At 40.9% G+C, this 18542-nt stretch overlaps 1 protein-coding gene across 4 annotated transcripts in view; it reads right to left on the bottom strand.

The window, feature by feature from the left end:
• Positions 1–18542, bottom strand: part of LOC120574642 (unconventional myosin-Ic-like) — a 66505-nt gene that overhangs the window by 35883 nt on the left and 12080 nt on the right. The window contains exon 1 of one of the 4 annotated variants that reach the window (XM_039825009.1): positions 2067–2292. The exons of the other annotated variants lie outside the window; for them this stretch is intronic. Within the exon in view, the coding sequence (XP_039680943.1) occupies positions 2067–2084 (18 nt within the window). The 5' untranslated portion in view covers positions 2085–2292. Of the gene's footprint in view, positions 1–2066; positions 2293–18542 lie in introns of those variants that run through there. 4 annotated transcript variants of the gene reach the window in all.

The following is an 18542-nucleotide window of genomic DNA, read 5'->3' as shown; positions in this document are numbered from 1 at the left end:
CTCCTTTGAGGGGGCAGGGGAGCAAGTGAACGGACAACTTCCCCATACTGTGGAGTATCACATTTTGGTCACCGATTACAACCTATACCATAAAAGTGACAAATATACAACGACCGGTCAAAAGTTTGGGGTCACTTAGAAATTTCCATTCCACTCCATTATAGACAGAATACCAGCTGAGCTCAGTTGCATTGTTTTTTTTAACCAGGGCAGCAGTTTTCAGATTCCATTATGTGTTTACATAATTGCAAAAGGGTTCTCCAATGTTTTCTCAGTTATCCTTTTAAAAGGATATCAGATTAGAAAACAGAATGTGCCTTTGGAACATTGGATGAATGGTTGCTGATAATGGGCAATGTAGATATTGCATTAAAGATCAGCCACCCACTCAGATCAGCTGGTATTCTGTCTATAATGGAGTGGAATGGAAATTTGTAAGTGACCCCAAACTTTTGACCGGTAGTGTATTCTTATGTAGAACAGACATGTTGCTATATGGTGTTGAAACCAACTTCACCCAAAGTAAAATGTAGCTGAATTTAAAAGCACAAAAAATCCATAATAAAATATCCACGCACCTAAAACTAATACAAAATAGATACAGAAACAGATACAAAACTTCTCATATTAGTACAGGCGCACAAAAAACCCACAACTAGAATAACAGTGGACAGGCAGCTGAGTTTCACCTTGGTTTCACGATGCCCGAGTAGCTTTTACGGCAGGCTGGTTAACACTAAAACTCCAGTTACCATCTACCATCAACTAAACAGACAAGACTCCTTTACTCGGTTACTTTAAGTTGAGTAACTACCTTTACTTTTACCCTTCAAATCAAACATTTATCATTTTTACGAGACATTCATGAATCAGTCAGACACAAGAATTAAGCTACAACTTACCCGACACCAACGATACTCCATGGAGAAATAGCTTTGAGGTTTTCAAGTCCTTAGGTTTGTATTCCAGGTACAATGAGCTAGTTTACCAAGCCATTCAGAAGTTTTTTTACTTCATCACAAAGTGACAGAAAGTGACTGATAGCCTGAGGAGAGTGAGGCGAGCCCAACATAAACTACCTATTGGAGGCAGATGCCCTACAGGCAGTAATGACAACTGTGTCAGGAATCTCTCAGTGCATTGTGCGATCCTGACAAATCGGTGCTCCAACTCCCACACACACTGTTGTAGAAGCAGAGAAGGCTCGTAAAAAATGATCAAATCCTTATGGATGCATATGCATGTGCCAAAATGTGAGGGTAAAAACTCCTATATATGTTTAACTCTAGGAGTTCAATCCAGCATATTCTATCAGTAAGAGAAAATACATGCAGCACAAAAAAGAAGGTTTTAAGTCTCACATACCAATACATCACAGATACAGCATTGATAAATCGACACACACTTTTCTCATTAACATGCTCAATGTTACTCTCAGTAAATGCCAAAGAATGCTGCCTGGCCACATACAACACTACCATGTGATTGCCTCGCCCTGGGACGGCACACACACACACACACACACACACACACACACACACACACACACACACACACACACACACACACACACACACACACACACACACACACACACACACACACACACACACACACACACCCCTTCTCGGACATCAAACAGATTCAGATTCATTCTGACATTAACATGACAAATACAGAGTCACAGTGAAGAAGGATGCTGAGATCAAGGAGGTAACAGTTAAGGTAAGCATGTTGCTGTTACGGCTCTGACTTTCACCTGCCTCTCTCTCACCTATGTCCACGAAGTTCAAGAGCAATTTAACACACAATTTAAATGCCACAGTAGGTAGTCATTACAAATTCTCCCTCTTCCATTCCAATAAACTCCATCCCCCACCTCAATAGCCTGACCAAAAGTGAACCCATCTCTCATATAACTCCTTACCTTTCACACTCTTGAACGCAAACCTGCATGTGTAGACAACCAATTCTCGACTAACACTAAACCATCAGAAGGTGCTTTGATTTGTCCACGTTCTGACTGATTTTTTTCTGCAAGATGAACGTGTGGCCGGGTGTCTTACCAAAGGTCTGTACTTCATGGCTCCTTCCCTGCTCTCGAGTGATTTGGAAAGGTCTTTTCGTTCCCAGTGCGGTGATAGTCCGGCTATAAGAATGTGGCCTCCAGCGCCGCGTCACGACCACGATTTAGCCGAGAGTTTGTTTTTAGAGGCTCTCCCCTTCGTCCTGAGAGCCAGCTGCCATAGCTTCTCCTCTTACTGCTGCTCACACAGGCACACACCTCACTAGGACTCTCTTGCTCGCCACTCGTTCACCCAGTTTTCTTCTCCCTCCCTCCAGAGGAAATAGTCCCTGTGTTGGGTGACATATAACCCCCTCCTTCCCTCTCGCTTTGCTTTTTTTTCCCTTGTCCCCCTCTCCTCAATCCAACAGGCATTTATGCTAAGAAACGTACCATAGTTCCTCTCATTTTCTCTCTCTGCTCTTAAGAGAAGGAAGGGTATAAGAGAGCTAACACATCTCCTATCATATGCACACATACATCTGGCCCTAACCACCCCTGGAGAGAGAAAAAGGATGAGAAAGGAAAACATGTGTCCTGATTCCAAAGGGCTAAAGTGTGTGTGTGTGTGTGTGTGTGTGTGTGTGTGTGTGTGTGTGTGTGTGTGTGTGTGTGTGTGTGTGTGTGTGTGTGTGGATCCAAGCGTGCTTGTATGAAAAAGGGAAACTAAAAGTAAATGCAGCATGAGCCAATAAATAATCTTTTTGAGCAAAAAGAGTTTCCTTTTTCTTCCCTTCCCTCTCTCTCCAGACAGGCAGCCAAGAGTACCACTGTCATAAATACAGCTCCTAATGCTTACTGCATCTAGCACACACACACGACTTATCATCATTAGTCCAATATCATTACAGGGAGTGTAATTACTCCAGACCAGTGCTGCGCACACACACACACACACACACACACACACACACACACACACACACACACACACACACACACACACACACACACACACACACACACACACACACACACACACACACACACACACACACACACACACACACACACACACACACACACACACACACTCGCTGCAGATCAAAGACCTCAGCAGTCTAATGCATTTGCTTGTTAACACTAATAACAACTGACATCTTACAGGCAATGGGGGTGTGTTGCTGAGAACAAAGAGGAAGACAAGTTTCCGCTAAAGTTGCCAGACTTATACATAGACATTAATGAGGGATAGTTTGAAGCCTGGTGTCTGTTTAATTTTGTTTTTGTTGACGTGAGAATGCCATTTGAACTTGGGCCTCCCCAACTAAAATGGGATAGTTATCCATTTTGGGAAATACACTAGCTTTCTTACTAAAAGTTAGATGATAAGATAGATACCACTCTCATATCCGTCAATCTTCACACATTTTCGGATAAAAAAAAAAAAATGTACACATGAAAAGAGTCAAAAGTTGCTGATGCTGGACAGTAGGGCATTCTAGTCTATGGTGGAAGAGGCATCAAAGAGCAGAGCAGCAGCAGGAAAGCCAGCTTTTATAGGCCTCATTAGGATGACTCGCTCCTTCCTGCTGATCTAAGAGAATAGGCCCATAAATCCAAAGATGTGGCGCTTGCTGGTACTGTATAGTCCACGTCTTTAGGTCCATTTTAGATATCTTAATCTTTTGCCAACACACACACCTGAAAAAAAAAAAAAAGAGAACTGTGTATGTGCAGAAGGGTTTTTATCATGATAGGAGTATAATAATAATAATTTAAAAAAGGAGCTGATGGAAAAGTAGAGAGTAGAGTTTAGAAAAGTTGGAAATGAGGAAGAAAAGAACAAGTAAATGAGGGAATATATGAGTGCAGGTAAAGAGAGAATGGGTGTAATCTCTCTTGTTTCAGAAATCTGAACAGCCGTCCCCTGTCCTCATCAGCTCACAGAGCTCAGGTAAAGTCTTGGTCAAGGTCATTCTATAAATGCTTCTATTCAGCTCCTCCACTCAGACCAAGGAAAAGAAAACATCCTTCAAGGGGTTTTCGGATAGCACAAAGGTTCTTTACAAAACAGTAAATTGAGTAAAAGAACCCAATTTTAACAGCAGCACAAACCACAGAGCTATGAAGAATCCAATAAAAGTGGAGGACAATTAGGGCTGCACAATATATATATATTTTTTTGTATTATTGTCATCGCGATATCAACTTGCACAATAAACCTATCGCAAAAGGCTGTGACGTATCGCGAATGACGCTCACATTTTTTGTGTTAGTTGAAAATAGAATATCAATAGAAAATTACACTTTAAAATGTAACTATCATTCTTTTTTTGTGGTGCCTTTTACATCCAATGTAATGTTCAATTTGCTCAATGAAGTAATGTTGGAAATGATTTCCTTTCATTTGTTTTAAATTACAACAAGCAACTTGTTGTAGAACTCAAAAAAGCAGCAGAAAGGCAGAACTGAGTACACTCTAATATCGGTTTATTTATCGCATGTAATATCGTTATCAAGATATTCAACAATGTTATCGCGTATCATACACAAACGGCAAAATCACTGGACTCATACACAGACAGAGAGCAGGTGGAACTTCCATCTCTTATCAAAGAGTACTATAGGGACAATGTAGGAGAACACACCCTGGCATAACAAGGACGACCACACACACACACACACACACACACACACACACACACACACACACACACACACACACACACACACACACACACACACACACACACACACACACACACACACACACACACACACACACACACACACACACACACACACACACACACACACACACACACACACACACACACACACACACACACACACACACACACACACACACACACACACACACACACGATGCCCTCTGCTGGTCACCCCCATCTAAATGAAACTCAATAAGGAGCCATTAGGTTTTTGCTGAGGCAGACATGAAAATGCCTGAAAATAACCCCCATCTCCATCTCCCTGCACGCTCACAGCGAGTGACCTATGGAAATCACACACTTTGTACAGGACTTAGCAGTGTCCGTGTCAGAGATTAAACTTTGTACTTCTCCTTTGAGTCCCCTTCCCTTTTCTCTTTCTCTTCATTGCCAGTATAATCAGAGCCCCTGCTGCAGGAATCGGAGTAATGTTTTCCAGACTCTCTCTCTCCCCCCACTGTGTGAGAATACACTGGACAGACGGCAGGAAACAGACAAAGATACATGAGAAGATAGAGGGTTGCAGTTGTTAAAACACCCAACATATCAACTAGATTCATCCGTTTGTTCATCCGCGCTAATGTCTCTGGCTAAAACTTCAGTTGTTTTGGGCAAGTGTGCAGACTTTAAAAGGTGTGTTCCTGAGTGTGTGTGTGTTTCTGCAGGCTCATGCTGAGGCAGCATTCTTGTGCAGAGTTGGAGGAAGGAGGGGCTGTATCTGACCACCAGTATCTCGCTCAGCTGTCAGAGACTTTAACCCTTTCTTATCCACTTTTCTTATCCCACTTCTGCATCACTTACATCCAAAGTTAACCCTTTAGGGTTACGTGGGCAGTACACAGATTGGATCAGAATTTATAGACACCAAAAGTATGAGGCACAAAAATTAATTATTATCAATTATTATTGAGCCTTTGTCCTCTCCTCCCACATACTGCCTGACAGCCCCTCCTGTCTACACACACACTAGCTGAAGCTAAAATACAGTTTATTCAATCTGTCTTTTATAGCTCTGAAGCTATAAATGATGTGACATAAAAGCACTATGAGGGGCATAAAGCCATGGAAACAATACAAACATTGTTTTATATCTGCCGTTTGGCCAGAAGAAGAGTTTTACAACTACAGGCTCTGATGCCATATGCAGCCTTTTGGCAAGCAGTGCCAAAGAAGGTGCAACAAATTGTGTTATTTTATTTACATAGGAGGACTGTCAGGGTCATTGTTTGCAGGGTTTCCCAAATACTCTGTGTGTGTCATTAAAATAAGTCAAAAATCCTATTCAAAGCACAGCCTATGTTGATGTTCTTAACCAGAGACACACACACACACACACACACACACACACACACACACACACACACACACACACACACACACACACACACACACACACACACACACACACACACACACACACACACAAACACCACACAACCACACACACACCCACACACACACACACACAACTTTCAGGGAAATGCATGTGACCTTGACTCCGTGGGAAATCAGAAATGGGAACTTGACTTCCCCCCTCCTCTCTCTCTCTCTCTCCCTCTGTTCTCCTCCCCTTAAATTCTTCTTTGCTCTCTCACTTCCTTTCCAGCAAAGTTTGTTCAGAGTTATCTTGGATATATATATAGCAATTTTCCACTTTCCCTCCATTGCCCATACAGTCCAGAAATAGGGCTTGGGAATGTATCATCATGTAACATCATGCCACACTAATCTGCCATATTTATTAGAAGCTAATACTGCTGTACTGCATTGGTGTGACTTGGCCTGTAGAAGGATCAGCTGCAATATTGTCTTTAGTACAGCTGAAGAATGTGTGATATTTCCTCTCTCTAACTCCATGCCATGTTGTCTTTGGATCATTCGTTCATTATTTGGGGGTGGGGGGGTTAAAATGTGACTAAAGTAAAGCGCAACTAAAAGTGACGTCTACAGCAGCTGCTCCGTGTAAACAAAAGACAACTGCAGCCACACGTGGCGGGTTGTATTGTGGAGCACCCACAATGCAGTGTGCCACAACATCCATTTCCAACTCCAACACTATCACAGCATCCTGGACATGTTCAATTCAATGAGGTCAAACTCTAACACTAACTCACAGACTGAATACAGAAGATGTCCCCATACTAGTATTAGCCATGGTATTGTTTCTCTTACACAAGGCAGATATTGGTCTTTCAGTAGACATTAGGGATGCACTGACCCGATACGCCCGATCGTTAGTGGCCCAGATACTGACCTTATTTAGCAGAATGTGTCCATGTTTTGTTTGTCTAAGGACACAGATGCTGCGCTAGAGATGTGATGGACTTCCTGCCATCAGTTTCATGCGATTTCACTGATCTACAGTTGGTAGCAGTAATGTGCCAAGAAAGGCAGTGAAAAGACTGCAAGCAAGTACACATGGATGAAAGCAATGCACAATTTAAAATACAAAAAAACTACTACTAAGTAACAACCACTTTGCAAAGGTTTTATGAGCAAGGAAATGCACTCAACACGTTTAAGCCTCAAGGACACACATAAGAAACACTAAGAAACTATTTAGAAATAACTGGGTTTTCAGCAAAAAGCGCTGGTGCCTTGTTATACTCATAACAATAACATTGTATTTTTTATGGGTAGTGGGAATTTGTATAAAAACAATAAACGTTAAAAACACTAAATATCATAAAATACAGATTGCTATAAGCAGCTTGAAGCTAAAATCTGTATCATCTGTATCATCAGTGGAAGCCTAGAGTTAGCCACAGCTCTAACATGACATACACTATGGAGATCTCTATCAGTGCTGTACTGTTGCATCATGTTGAGCACACCCTTCATCACAAGTTTGCACGGGTTCATTTTCAGCCTGTAAAGGTTTCATAAGACTGATGAATCCTAGGCGTAAACTGGGATGCTAATATACAGCTATACTAGGCTATGACATCAGTAATGCAACATGGGACCAGTACTTGTTGCCATTTAACACTATAAACCAAAATCATCAATGGTGCCAGGAGGATTAGCCTGGGATGGAACAATAAGTAGCATATACTGAACGCTAAAATGTGTAGAAGGGTGGTTGAAATATATCAAACAAAACTCCCCTCTACAGTGATGTCCATGTGGATTTTCCCTGCCATTATGAGGTGAGGTTGCAGCACCTAAGCCAAATGAATGCAACTAAAAGACTTTTCTCAGATCTAATGATTGTAGTTGGTCTTCTTTAGCAAGTTCTGTCTTTAAGCTTTTTGAGTGTTAGTTATTATTTGCCCTAGCTTTTCCAACATTTTAGACCCACATATGGGAATAATAACGGTCCAAAACGATGTATAAAAGACGCAAATCTAACACAAAGGGACACAAACCGACGCCAAATGACCACAAAGAGACAAAATCCCTTGGAGAGACACAAAATGCTATGGGAAATTGCATTTCTTTTTGTTTATTTTATATAGTGAAATAACATTTTCGTGAGAATGGATGCCTAAACCTCCAGCCAAATACTGACAGTAAAGTACAGTCCATATGATGACTCCACCCGTCTCTATTACAACATGATCAACAATCATTTTACATGTCATCTAAAACCTCAGTCCCAGTGGGCAGAATTACACTATAGCTGGCTTCCAACCAAAAACAATATGTCTACTCCTCTATGCTCAGTTATAAGTTATGTTAAAGGGACACACCTAGTTTTGGGGAATGTTGGCTTCTTTTGGCAACTTAGCTGTTATGTGTTGAAATATTGTCCAATAATCTACCAGGCACGCCTGTCCCTGGTAGATCAAACTTAACCATATGCAATGCTCAATGAAAGGAGCATTAAAACGGAAAGTGGAAAGTAAGATGAATGACTTGCAATCAGGTTTGTGCATCCCCCTAAGCATAACAAAGCATCAGGTCACATGTTACACACAGTCATCTCCTTCATGTTACTACTACATGTCTATTTGTTCAATGTATAGAGAGTTAACACCTACCAAAGTCAAATTCCTTGTATGCAAGTATACTTGGCCAATAAATCTGATTCTGATTCATAAATGTCTTTCTCTGGCTGTTTTTGTATATTGATACTTTACATTAGCCTAACAAAGCCAGCATTGTAATCGGTAGTAATACAAGTCTTTACAATAGCTTTAACAGCACTATTGGATGAACCTTTGGCCTGTCTTTGCCGTGGAATAAAACTGTCAATGTGAGCTGTGAGAGAAAAGCCAGAGATGGATTAAACCTTAACCCCTGGCTACAAATCAAAGAATAAAGGAAATACAAAGTGTCTTAAAGTGCCCCTTTGAACTGTTAAAAGCCTGCTCAAATTCACTGTAAATCTGCACATAACCCCCACCAACCTAAACACACTCATGCAAACAAGATCCTGACCATTCCACCATCATCTCCTGCCTTCACCTTTCACTTTGCCTCTCTTCCACGCTGTTACCCTTACTCTACTTTCACATTTTTCACTGTTTCACACTCACACATTGGTACAAGATATCAACCATCTCTTGCTTTAGTCCTGTCTTCTTATCACCCAACCTGGATGGCTCATTTCCAATATTTAAACTAATTAAATGTCAAGAGGGTAAGGGGGAACGAGGGATCCAGGACTGACAAAAGGGGCGAGGGACCAAAGAGAATTAGACCAAAAAACTAAAGAGAGAAAAAAAAAAAAAAATGGCAGGGCGGCTGTGATGTCAGAGTGAAAGAATGCAAGCCGTGTGGGCGGCAAACAAGAGTCGGGGAACAGAGACGAGAGGGCAGAAGAGAGAGAGTGAAATACGGTGAAAGAGAAGTATCAGAAAAGAGGATGAGAGGCAGGAAGTTGATGACAGATGGTGAAGTGTTACAGTAACGACAAATTAAGATATTAAATGAGGGTGCATGAATGTGAGTGTGTGTGGTTTGTTTTTGACGTAACCAGCGGCCTGTCAACTTATGGTGGCCCAGCACTAAATATTGACACAAGGGGGTTCCCAGGGGCAAGTCAATCTCTCTCTCTCTCTCTCTCTCTCTCTCTCTCTCTCTCTCTCTTTTTTTTTTTTTTTTTTTTTTTTTTTTTTTTTTTTTTTTTTTTTTTTTTTTTTTTTCTCTCCTTTTTTTCTCTCTCTCTCTCTCTCTCTCTCTCTCTCTCTCTCTCTTTTTTTTTTTTTTTTTTTTTTTTTTTTTTTTTTTTTTTTTTTTTTTTTTTTTTTTTTTTTTTTTTTTTTTTTTTTTTTTTTTACTGAACCACCGCACTTGTGAATCGATAACAGAGCACACACACACACACACTCACACTCACACTCACACTCACACACTAAGGAGTCACTCCCTGTCCTTCACACACATTTAACCAACTTTACACACCGATGCAGCAACTTTGTGATTTCCTATAATCCTAGAGGATTGTGGAGTTAACTCTTTCTGGTGAGGAAGCCGGTAGTACCAGCTCTTCTACAGAATCTTCCGACTGATTATAACCCCGGATATGAGGCTCCAAATACAAAACACTGCTTTTAATTTAACACCCTATTTTAAACTTCGGGGTTTTCGCAGCTGGTGTTGTCAACGTGTACGAGGTCAACAAGTTTTACACTTTCCTTTTTCACAGAAGACATTTTGACATCCCACAGTAGGATAAGCAGGAGCGTAAATAATCAAATAAATGACGGCTGAATTCCATTTGGCTGCTTCAGTTGTTTCTCCTGGTATTGTGCATCCTGACTCGCCGTCATGGCTTACTGAACAGAACGACTACCACACACTCACGCTGCATAGCAAGTTTGCTTTTACAATGTAGTTCTTCTACTCATTATGTTAGTAGCGTCCTATTACTTGAACTGACATCCATTGACTAACTTATCTGTTTTGGAATCTCAACTTTAAACCAAAGTGTAAACCATAAACTAACCTCTTACCAATAGCGGGGACTGCCAGGAAGTCTTTATTTATGTTCATGACTGATAGAGGTAAAAAGAAAAAGACACATACTCCACTCTCCCACAGTCGACAGGCCCTCCCAGTCAACAGGGCAGGTGGTGACTTGCTGAGAAGGAACTCAAAACATTGGGAACATTCTACCTCTCCAACCCCTATTCCCACCCTTTTTTACCTCTGTGCATAATTCTCTCCCCTCTCTCTCTCTCCCTCTCTCTTTTCCTTCCTCTTCTGTCTCTATCCCTTTCTATAATCCCTTCTCCTTCTCTCTTTATATCCCATTACTTCGCCTCATATTCTCTTTCTACCACATCTCTCCTCTGTCTTCTTCGCCCCTATGGATAGAGGGCCTCTTGGTCTTATTTATACCCAGCAGGCCTTATGGAGAAGAGCTTTAGCTGTAGGTTAAAACAATGCTAGCCTGCCTGCACTCTGTGGCCCAACCCCATGATACAGACCAGCACAATAGGCTCTTGGCTTGTTATTCTAATGCTGATTTCCACCCTGAACTTTAACGGACGATATTTGGGCTAATAATCAGTGCCTTTAAATTCTACTTGTTTTAACGCCCAAAAAAATTAAAAAATGGATATTGTCCTGTCTTCATCCTGACATATGAAACTGCAGACTCCAAAAAATGGCTGAAATAATGTCTCTTAATGCAATCTTATAGTCTCATGAGGGCCTAAAGGCTATTTTAGAAAGTGTGTAATACTGTCAAAAATATTATCTTAACTGCAACTTCAAGCTAAAATTTGGGATACTACCCTGAAAGAAAGCAATTTAGCATTTCCCTCCTCCCCCCACCTCTTCCTGTTCCTCCTCTCTTCCGTCGCTTTTGTCATTACCTCGTACGCCAGATAGCTAAACCACCAAACAAAGTTGCAGCTAATAATGTTTGGATTGCACAACGTAAATAAGGAAGTATTTCATCAGATTTTACTGTCTGTAAGAAATGTGGGCCTAGTATCAACATGTAGTCAGTCCTCAGTTATTGTATGGCATTATATCAGCCTCAACAAAGTTGATGAAATGTCCAAACAGTGAATTTCCTGTTTACTCCAAGCATTTCCTATTTGCTGATGGGACATTAATAACAGCTGTACTGCGGGACAAAACAAAACCAGACTGATTAGAACCAACAGATACTCTAATAAATACTATACATTACAGAGATAGTGCTATGTCGTGCTACAGGGCACATTCTCTAATAGCAGTGTTTCGCCTGCATACAACGCAGCGCGGCTGCTAAATGATGAGCGCCGCTGCTATACAACTCTCCCCCAACGCAATAATCACTCTCTCTACGTTATGCAGTGAGAGTCGGGGACGAGCGAAGATTATAGATCGAATCATCTGGATTTTGAAAAGTAAGGACACATTTTTGGAATAGCATTTAAAGAAAATGTATAAAGTGTTACGTTTGAGAATGGAATATGGTGTGGTGTTCTGATACCTTATAGCACTATATTTTTTTAATAGGGACATTTGTTTGTTTGTTATATTCAGTAACCTGCTAAATAGTCTTAAAACCTGAAGAAAAAGAATTTTCTTTTTCTTCAGGTTTTGTGTGAGAAGATTGCAGATCATGATCCTGCCTGAAAAGAAATTGTGGTATGATCTTTTTGCTATATGGCCCACCCATAGTAGGTTTCTCTCCCCTCCATTGTACCCATCTTTCCCTCTCTTATTAGCCATCATCTTCTTACGTCAATCCCCTCAGCTGACACACACACACACACACACACACACACACACACACACACACACACACACACACACACACACACACACACACACACACACACACACACACACACACACACACACACACACACACACACACACACACACACACACACACACACACACACACACACACACACACACACACACACCTTAGCTGGAGGGGCGGGAAGACTATTTGGAAAGATAGAAAAGTGAGAAAGACAAGATTTGAAAGTAAGTGTGACAATTTGGAAAATAGTTCCTCAGAGGCCATCGGTTTCTCATTAAAGTAGGTTGACATGTCAGCATCCACCTAAAACCCTGACAAATAGATGGGAATTTCATGTGTGAACTGCTTGAACTCTGAGAGGAATCTCTGGAGAAAGTAACTTAACACAGACCCTCTCCCAATACTAGGGGATAGCTCACACAATTTGGTCACCCAGGTCATTGCAACATCTCTGGAATCTCCTTAGAGATTTATTACCAAGGGTTGGGCTGCTGAGATAGAAAATATACACACACAACTGCTCAAAGGGCAGGCAGGCGCGCACACACACACACACACACACACACACACACACACACACGCTAAGAGGATCTTCCATTCACTACACTCATTTGCAACCATAATCATAATCCATGCTCTACTTTAACTCACATTACCTCTTATTTCTATCCACACACACACACACACACACACACACACACACACACTAGTAAAAATAATGGAGCAAAGCTGACAATGCAGCGCGTACACACACTTTTGTTCAGGATGTCGCAGGTCATTTGGTTACAGTCAGCCAGCAGTGACCAGACAGCTACCCAACCCTTACAACACAAAGACACACCACCCTTCCAGCCATCCCCATGAAAATGACGAAATGTTATACAGTGCCAGGCATGACTAGTGTCCCCTGAGACTGAGAGACAAGCATAGAGACAGAGATGCAGTGTGTAAGTGTGTGTGTGTGTGTGTGTGTGTGTGTGTGTGTGTGTGTGTGTGTGTGTGTGTGTGTGTGTGTGTGTGTGTGTGTGTGTGTGTGTGTGTGTGTGTGAGGGGGGTTGGGGGGGGGGGTGGGGGACCATGTGTGGATGCCACTAAATGTCAACAATAAGTATGCTTGAGATTGTAGCAGCCTATATCACACAGTAGCATTGTTAGTGTTAGGTTATCTATCAATTAAAGACTACATTTCCCATGTACTCAGTAGGACATAGATTTATAAGAAATGTAGTGTGGAGGCCAGTAGAGGTTGCCGTCCTTCTCAATTATGTTTTTGAGTGTTTACAGTAATTGTACTAATACTGAATATATATAAGGTTAATGTTTGTTGTTAAAATGCTAAACATAGCACCCTCGATTGTTGCCACTGATACCCAACACTGATATTCACTCGTGAACTTGAAGGCAAAAAGCAGTGGTAATATAACTGACAACATGCACAAATCTGATTAACAATGACACAACTAGGGGCGCTTCATCAAGAAACCAAGGAATATCAAATATACATTTCTTAAAAGGAGAACACAGGACAAGTTATTTACAGGAAAGATATGGGTGTTGTAGGAGACAAAACTGCTTTTTGAATTCAGGTGGAATTAAAGAATGTCCTCTGTAAAGTCCAGTGCCACACCCAGAAAAATGTCACCCCACTGGGAACAGACCTAAAGGAACAGTTGTTCCAACTCTCTTTAAAACTGCAAAAGACACAAACACACACAAACACACACAAACACACACACCACTTGTCATAGTTAGACTGGGAAGGGCAGCTGTGGCATGTTAGATAGTGTGCTTTGATTATTTGTGTTTGTTAAAGAGGTATGCGGCTCACAGCTGTGTTGAGGATAAAAATACATTAATTAAGAAACAACTGTGAAATCCTGGTGGCCTAGAGATTTAACATGCAGACCATGTAATGCCAACGTTCCCAGTTTGAGTTCCACCAACAAACGCAGCTTCTCTAAGCACTTCTTCACTTAGGCACAGTTGTGCTTTAAGCCAAATGCTAACATCAGCATGCTAACATGCGCACAATGATTATGCTAACATTCACCCTCTATGCTCCATGAATCTGTGTACCCAATTATGTGGGAATCCCTCCAATAGTTTCTGAGATGCTGCAACAATGGAAAAGATTGCAACACAGGTGAATATTAACCTCATTAGGAGAGAACAGCAACCAGCTTTTCAGGATGAGGCTGCTCCCACTCAAGTCTTTCCATTCATTTAAAATAGGGGTAGTGCATTTTTAGGCTGCAGCGAGAGTTTTAAAAAACTATGAGGGTAGAAGGCGAAAACACAAGCACTTAACTGCCCAGGAGTTTGACTGTTTCCATCCAGCAACAAACTCCAGCACAAGGCACAGTCCCTCCTCTTTTCTTTCTCTGTGAAATGAAGCTGCCATCAAGTGAGGTTGGAAATGTCAAGATCTATAAACAATCTGACGAAAAACACTTGGTGACACTCCCACACCGCTGCGGCGAATCGCCGTACCGACTGATCTAGTGTGAATGAACTCTAATGCAGCATAGAAAGTGGACTGCAAGTGACAGGGAGTGTGGTCTGATAAGGAACTTTCATGGCAGCAAGCACTGTCTGTCCTTCACACTCTTCAATATCTGTGTCAACTTTGGATTGCTCCCAGTCCAGGGTGTTACCCTGCTTTACTTTCAATCCATGCTGGAATACGATATTGCTCAGGTATCTGTAGCTAGGGGTGCACGATTCACAAAATGTCACGATTCGGTTCAATATTGATTTTCAGGCTCAAGATTCGTTAAATTAATTTAAAAAAATGATTCACAGTATGCAAATGTAGTTACTTTTCCCATGTGATTGCAGTATACATACAATTAAAAAAAAAATGTAATTAAAAAATATGAAAAGATTTTTGGAATTCTATGAATCGATTTTGAACTGGTAGAGCTTGAATCGTGATTCGAATGTGAATCGATTTTTTTGCACACCCCTATCTGTAGCCATCAGAAAGGTCCGTGTCGGTCAAAGCCATACCAGCTATCTTTTCTATTGTTTTTGCATTTCTTTAGGCTCAATTGGCTGCTTCTTTTCCTCCTATCTTTCTGCTGGAATGTGGCTATGCTTTCAATACCGCATTTACTTTTTATCTTCTTTCAACCTCACAACAACAGATTAACTTATTTATACGCCACTTTTCTGCTGCTTTCCACATTCTACGTCCTACCCCATCACCTCTTGCTCTTCCTTCATTTCACTCCTCCATTTTCCCCAATCTCTCTCTTTTTCTATGTCCAAGGACACACCTGCTCGTACTAAACTAACATTATTAAAGCTCCACGGAAAGATTTGGTTAAAGGTTAACAAAAGGTATTGAGTGAGAGAGGAAGCTTTCATAGTCTTAACCAAGGACGTTTGCTGTATTGTCGTCGTAGTCAAGGCTATGGAAAACACACTGTACGCACACAGTTTATTTCCGCTAAGTTACACTGCCATTTCAGAGAACTCCTATTGTCCTGCAGCAGGATTTGGTAATACATAGTATTGTTAAACCATTGTTGTCAGGCGTGTCATGTTGCTCATAGAGTAAAGGACCAGTCACACCCGCATTTCAAACGTCTGAATTTTGTGACATCACGATATTTCATATCTCGATAACAATTTGTATCACTAATCTCTATATAGCATATTTTCTGGTAATTCAATACATAAAAATGTGCACCGTTGACCAATAGTAAGCCATGTTCAAACTGCTGATCTTTAAAGGAAGAGCGCTGGAGTGTCCAAAATGGCAGAAGCGTATTAGCTCGGTTGCATCATTATATTTTATATAAACCTCCAGAGTTAATACTGCTGCACAAAAGAGGACTGTTTTTAAACACAAACTATGTGAACGATGTATCATTAGCAAGCTGAGCTAACAAGCTTTAAACAGCTGGCAACATGCTAGCACAAGCTGCTGTGACAGACGAGCATGTTGCCCACTTGCTGTGTGTGCGTGTTAGCAGTTAGCTTGCCAACTAGTCCACAAAGATGTGCAAATTCATTCATACCAATTTGTGTGAATGTTTATTTAAATATGCAGAAAATGTACAGTAAAGGCAATTATAAACTCCTAATGTACACTATCAATCAAAAAAAGACTGGCCTGATAAGTTCACAGTAACAATGGTTCATTAAACATCCTAAAGGTTAAAAGGTAAAAACTGCTCCAGCAGAACATTTCCGATAATGCGGCTATTAGTCACACACAGGGCAAAGTTGTTCATGTTTGAATGCTCAAGTCAAGCCATCAAGCTCATTTTATGCTAATTATCATAGTCCAACTTTTCCTTTCCCATGTCGTTTAGTGTTTCTCCTGATACAAACATGCCTCATTCGCTCCGCCTTTTTCAATTTTAACACATGAACGAGAGATATGGGCTTAGCTAAAACTAGTAAAACTAGAGTTTATCTTAGTTTAAAAAGGCTTGGGTAGGGGCGGGGGTTAAGGAGAGGAATTTTATTTGGTGATTATTATTTCCGTCTGTTGAGTAGAGCTCCAATGTGCTCCAGAGTCTCCCATCAAGCCAACACTAACAGGGACACAGCATATGCACACTTGTTTCAACAAACACTAAGATTTGCCTTTGGTGTCGTATCACAGCAAACAGAGTGGGTAGGTGTGTCTCAACACTGACAGTATAGTTAGGAAGCAGTTGAAAAAGCACCGGTACACAGGAGAGGAGCTGACATAGTAATTACAGTCATGATGTAGTACAGCACCCAGAGGGCTCAGGTCAGTTTGTCATGATTACAAGGATGGATGGAGAGGGAGAATGGATGAACACACACTGCGCACGTACAAAAACACACAAGATGCTTTAAGTCTTGTTATGAATTGATACTATAAATAAAACTGAATTGCTTAACAGGCACGAATGCAGACAAGTCATAAATGTATGACTGAAGGTGGTCCTAATATGTTGCTCACTACAGGTACATTTACGTGTGTCATAAGTCTATTTTGGAACGATATACACAGTTTATCTTGCGCACTCTGGGGGAATGTTTTTTCATTCCTTAGACCACCTACTTTCTCCATGTGTGGGAGGCAGAGCTGGAATAAAATCACTCCCATTAATAGGTATTCAAATAAACACCATAGTCTATTATTGTACATGGATTATTGTTATAACTAACATGGGGTCAAGGGCTTAAGTAATGTCCAATAGGTCTGTGGAAAATCAGTCTGGTAAGGTATCCAGAATGTTACAACAGGATTTAAATGAACCTTCTTTTTTTTTTTAACAGAACATCCCTAAAATAGTCTCAGAAATGTAGGCGCACACACACACACACACACACACACACACACACACACACACACACACACACACACACACACACACACACACACACACACACACACACACACACACACACACACACACACACACACACACACACACACACACACACACACACACACACACACACACACAAAAAAAAAAAAAACTCCTCTCTTTCTGGCCTGAAGATGTGCAAGAGCAGATGGAATTGGATTACAAATTATCTTGTATTATCTGGTTAATCTGAGTGAAGGTGTGCAGGTGAGGGTAAGGGTGTGAGAGTAAAGACTGGAACAGGATTAGGAAGTGAGCAAGTCAGCACTGTGAGAAGTAAACATGGATGAGCAGTTCTGTCCTCAGTTGACACCGAAAAGGCAAAAGAGGCAGGAGAAGGGACAGTGAAATGGACAAAAGAAAACAGCCCTTCAAGTGTTCTAATACATTACCAAAGATACATGCAGTTGTCACTAAAAAAAAAAAACACATAAATGAATTTGTGAATAATATTCTCTTGATGGTTAAATCCCTTGCACGACTTCCAATGTGTTCTATGTTTGTATTCCAGTGATTTTAAAGACTCTGGATTATTAGAGAAACCGATAAAAGCCTACATTCTAAAAAGTTTCATCAAGTCAAAGATATTTGAAAGAAAGATATCTAAAACAATGATACTAAAATGAAGGAAAGTCTTTGTCATACACATTCATTTTCAAGTCATTTGAGGACTTCCCAGCTCCTGCAGATACATATACAAAAATGGCAGTGAAGCTGGCATGCAGGATTTTGAGTCATTTCCAGGGTGGTTTCCAGTCCCACAGCAGTCAAGTCTGTAATACTGAGGA

Source organism: Perca fluviatilis, chromosome 2 (assembly GCF_010015445.1).
Source record: "Perca fluviatilis chromosome 2, GENO_Pfluv_1.0, whole genome shotgun sequence".
In the NCBI taxonomy this organism is placed as follows: domain Eukaryota; kingdom Metazoa; phylum Chordata; class Actinopteri; order Perciformes; family Percidae; genus Perca; species Perca fluviatilis.
The sequence above is the reverse complement of the archived record's forward strand: the minus strand, read 5'-3'. Positions and strand labels throughout refer to the sequence as shown.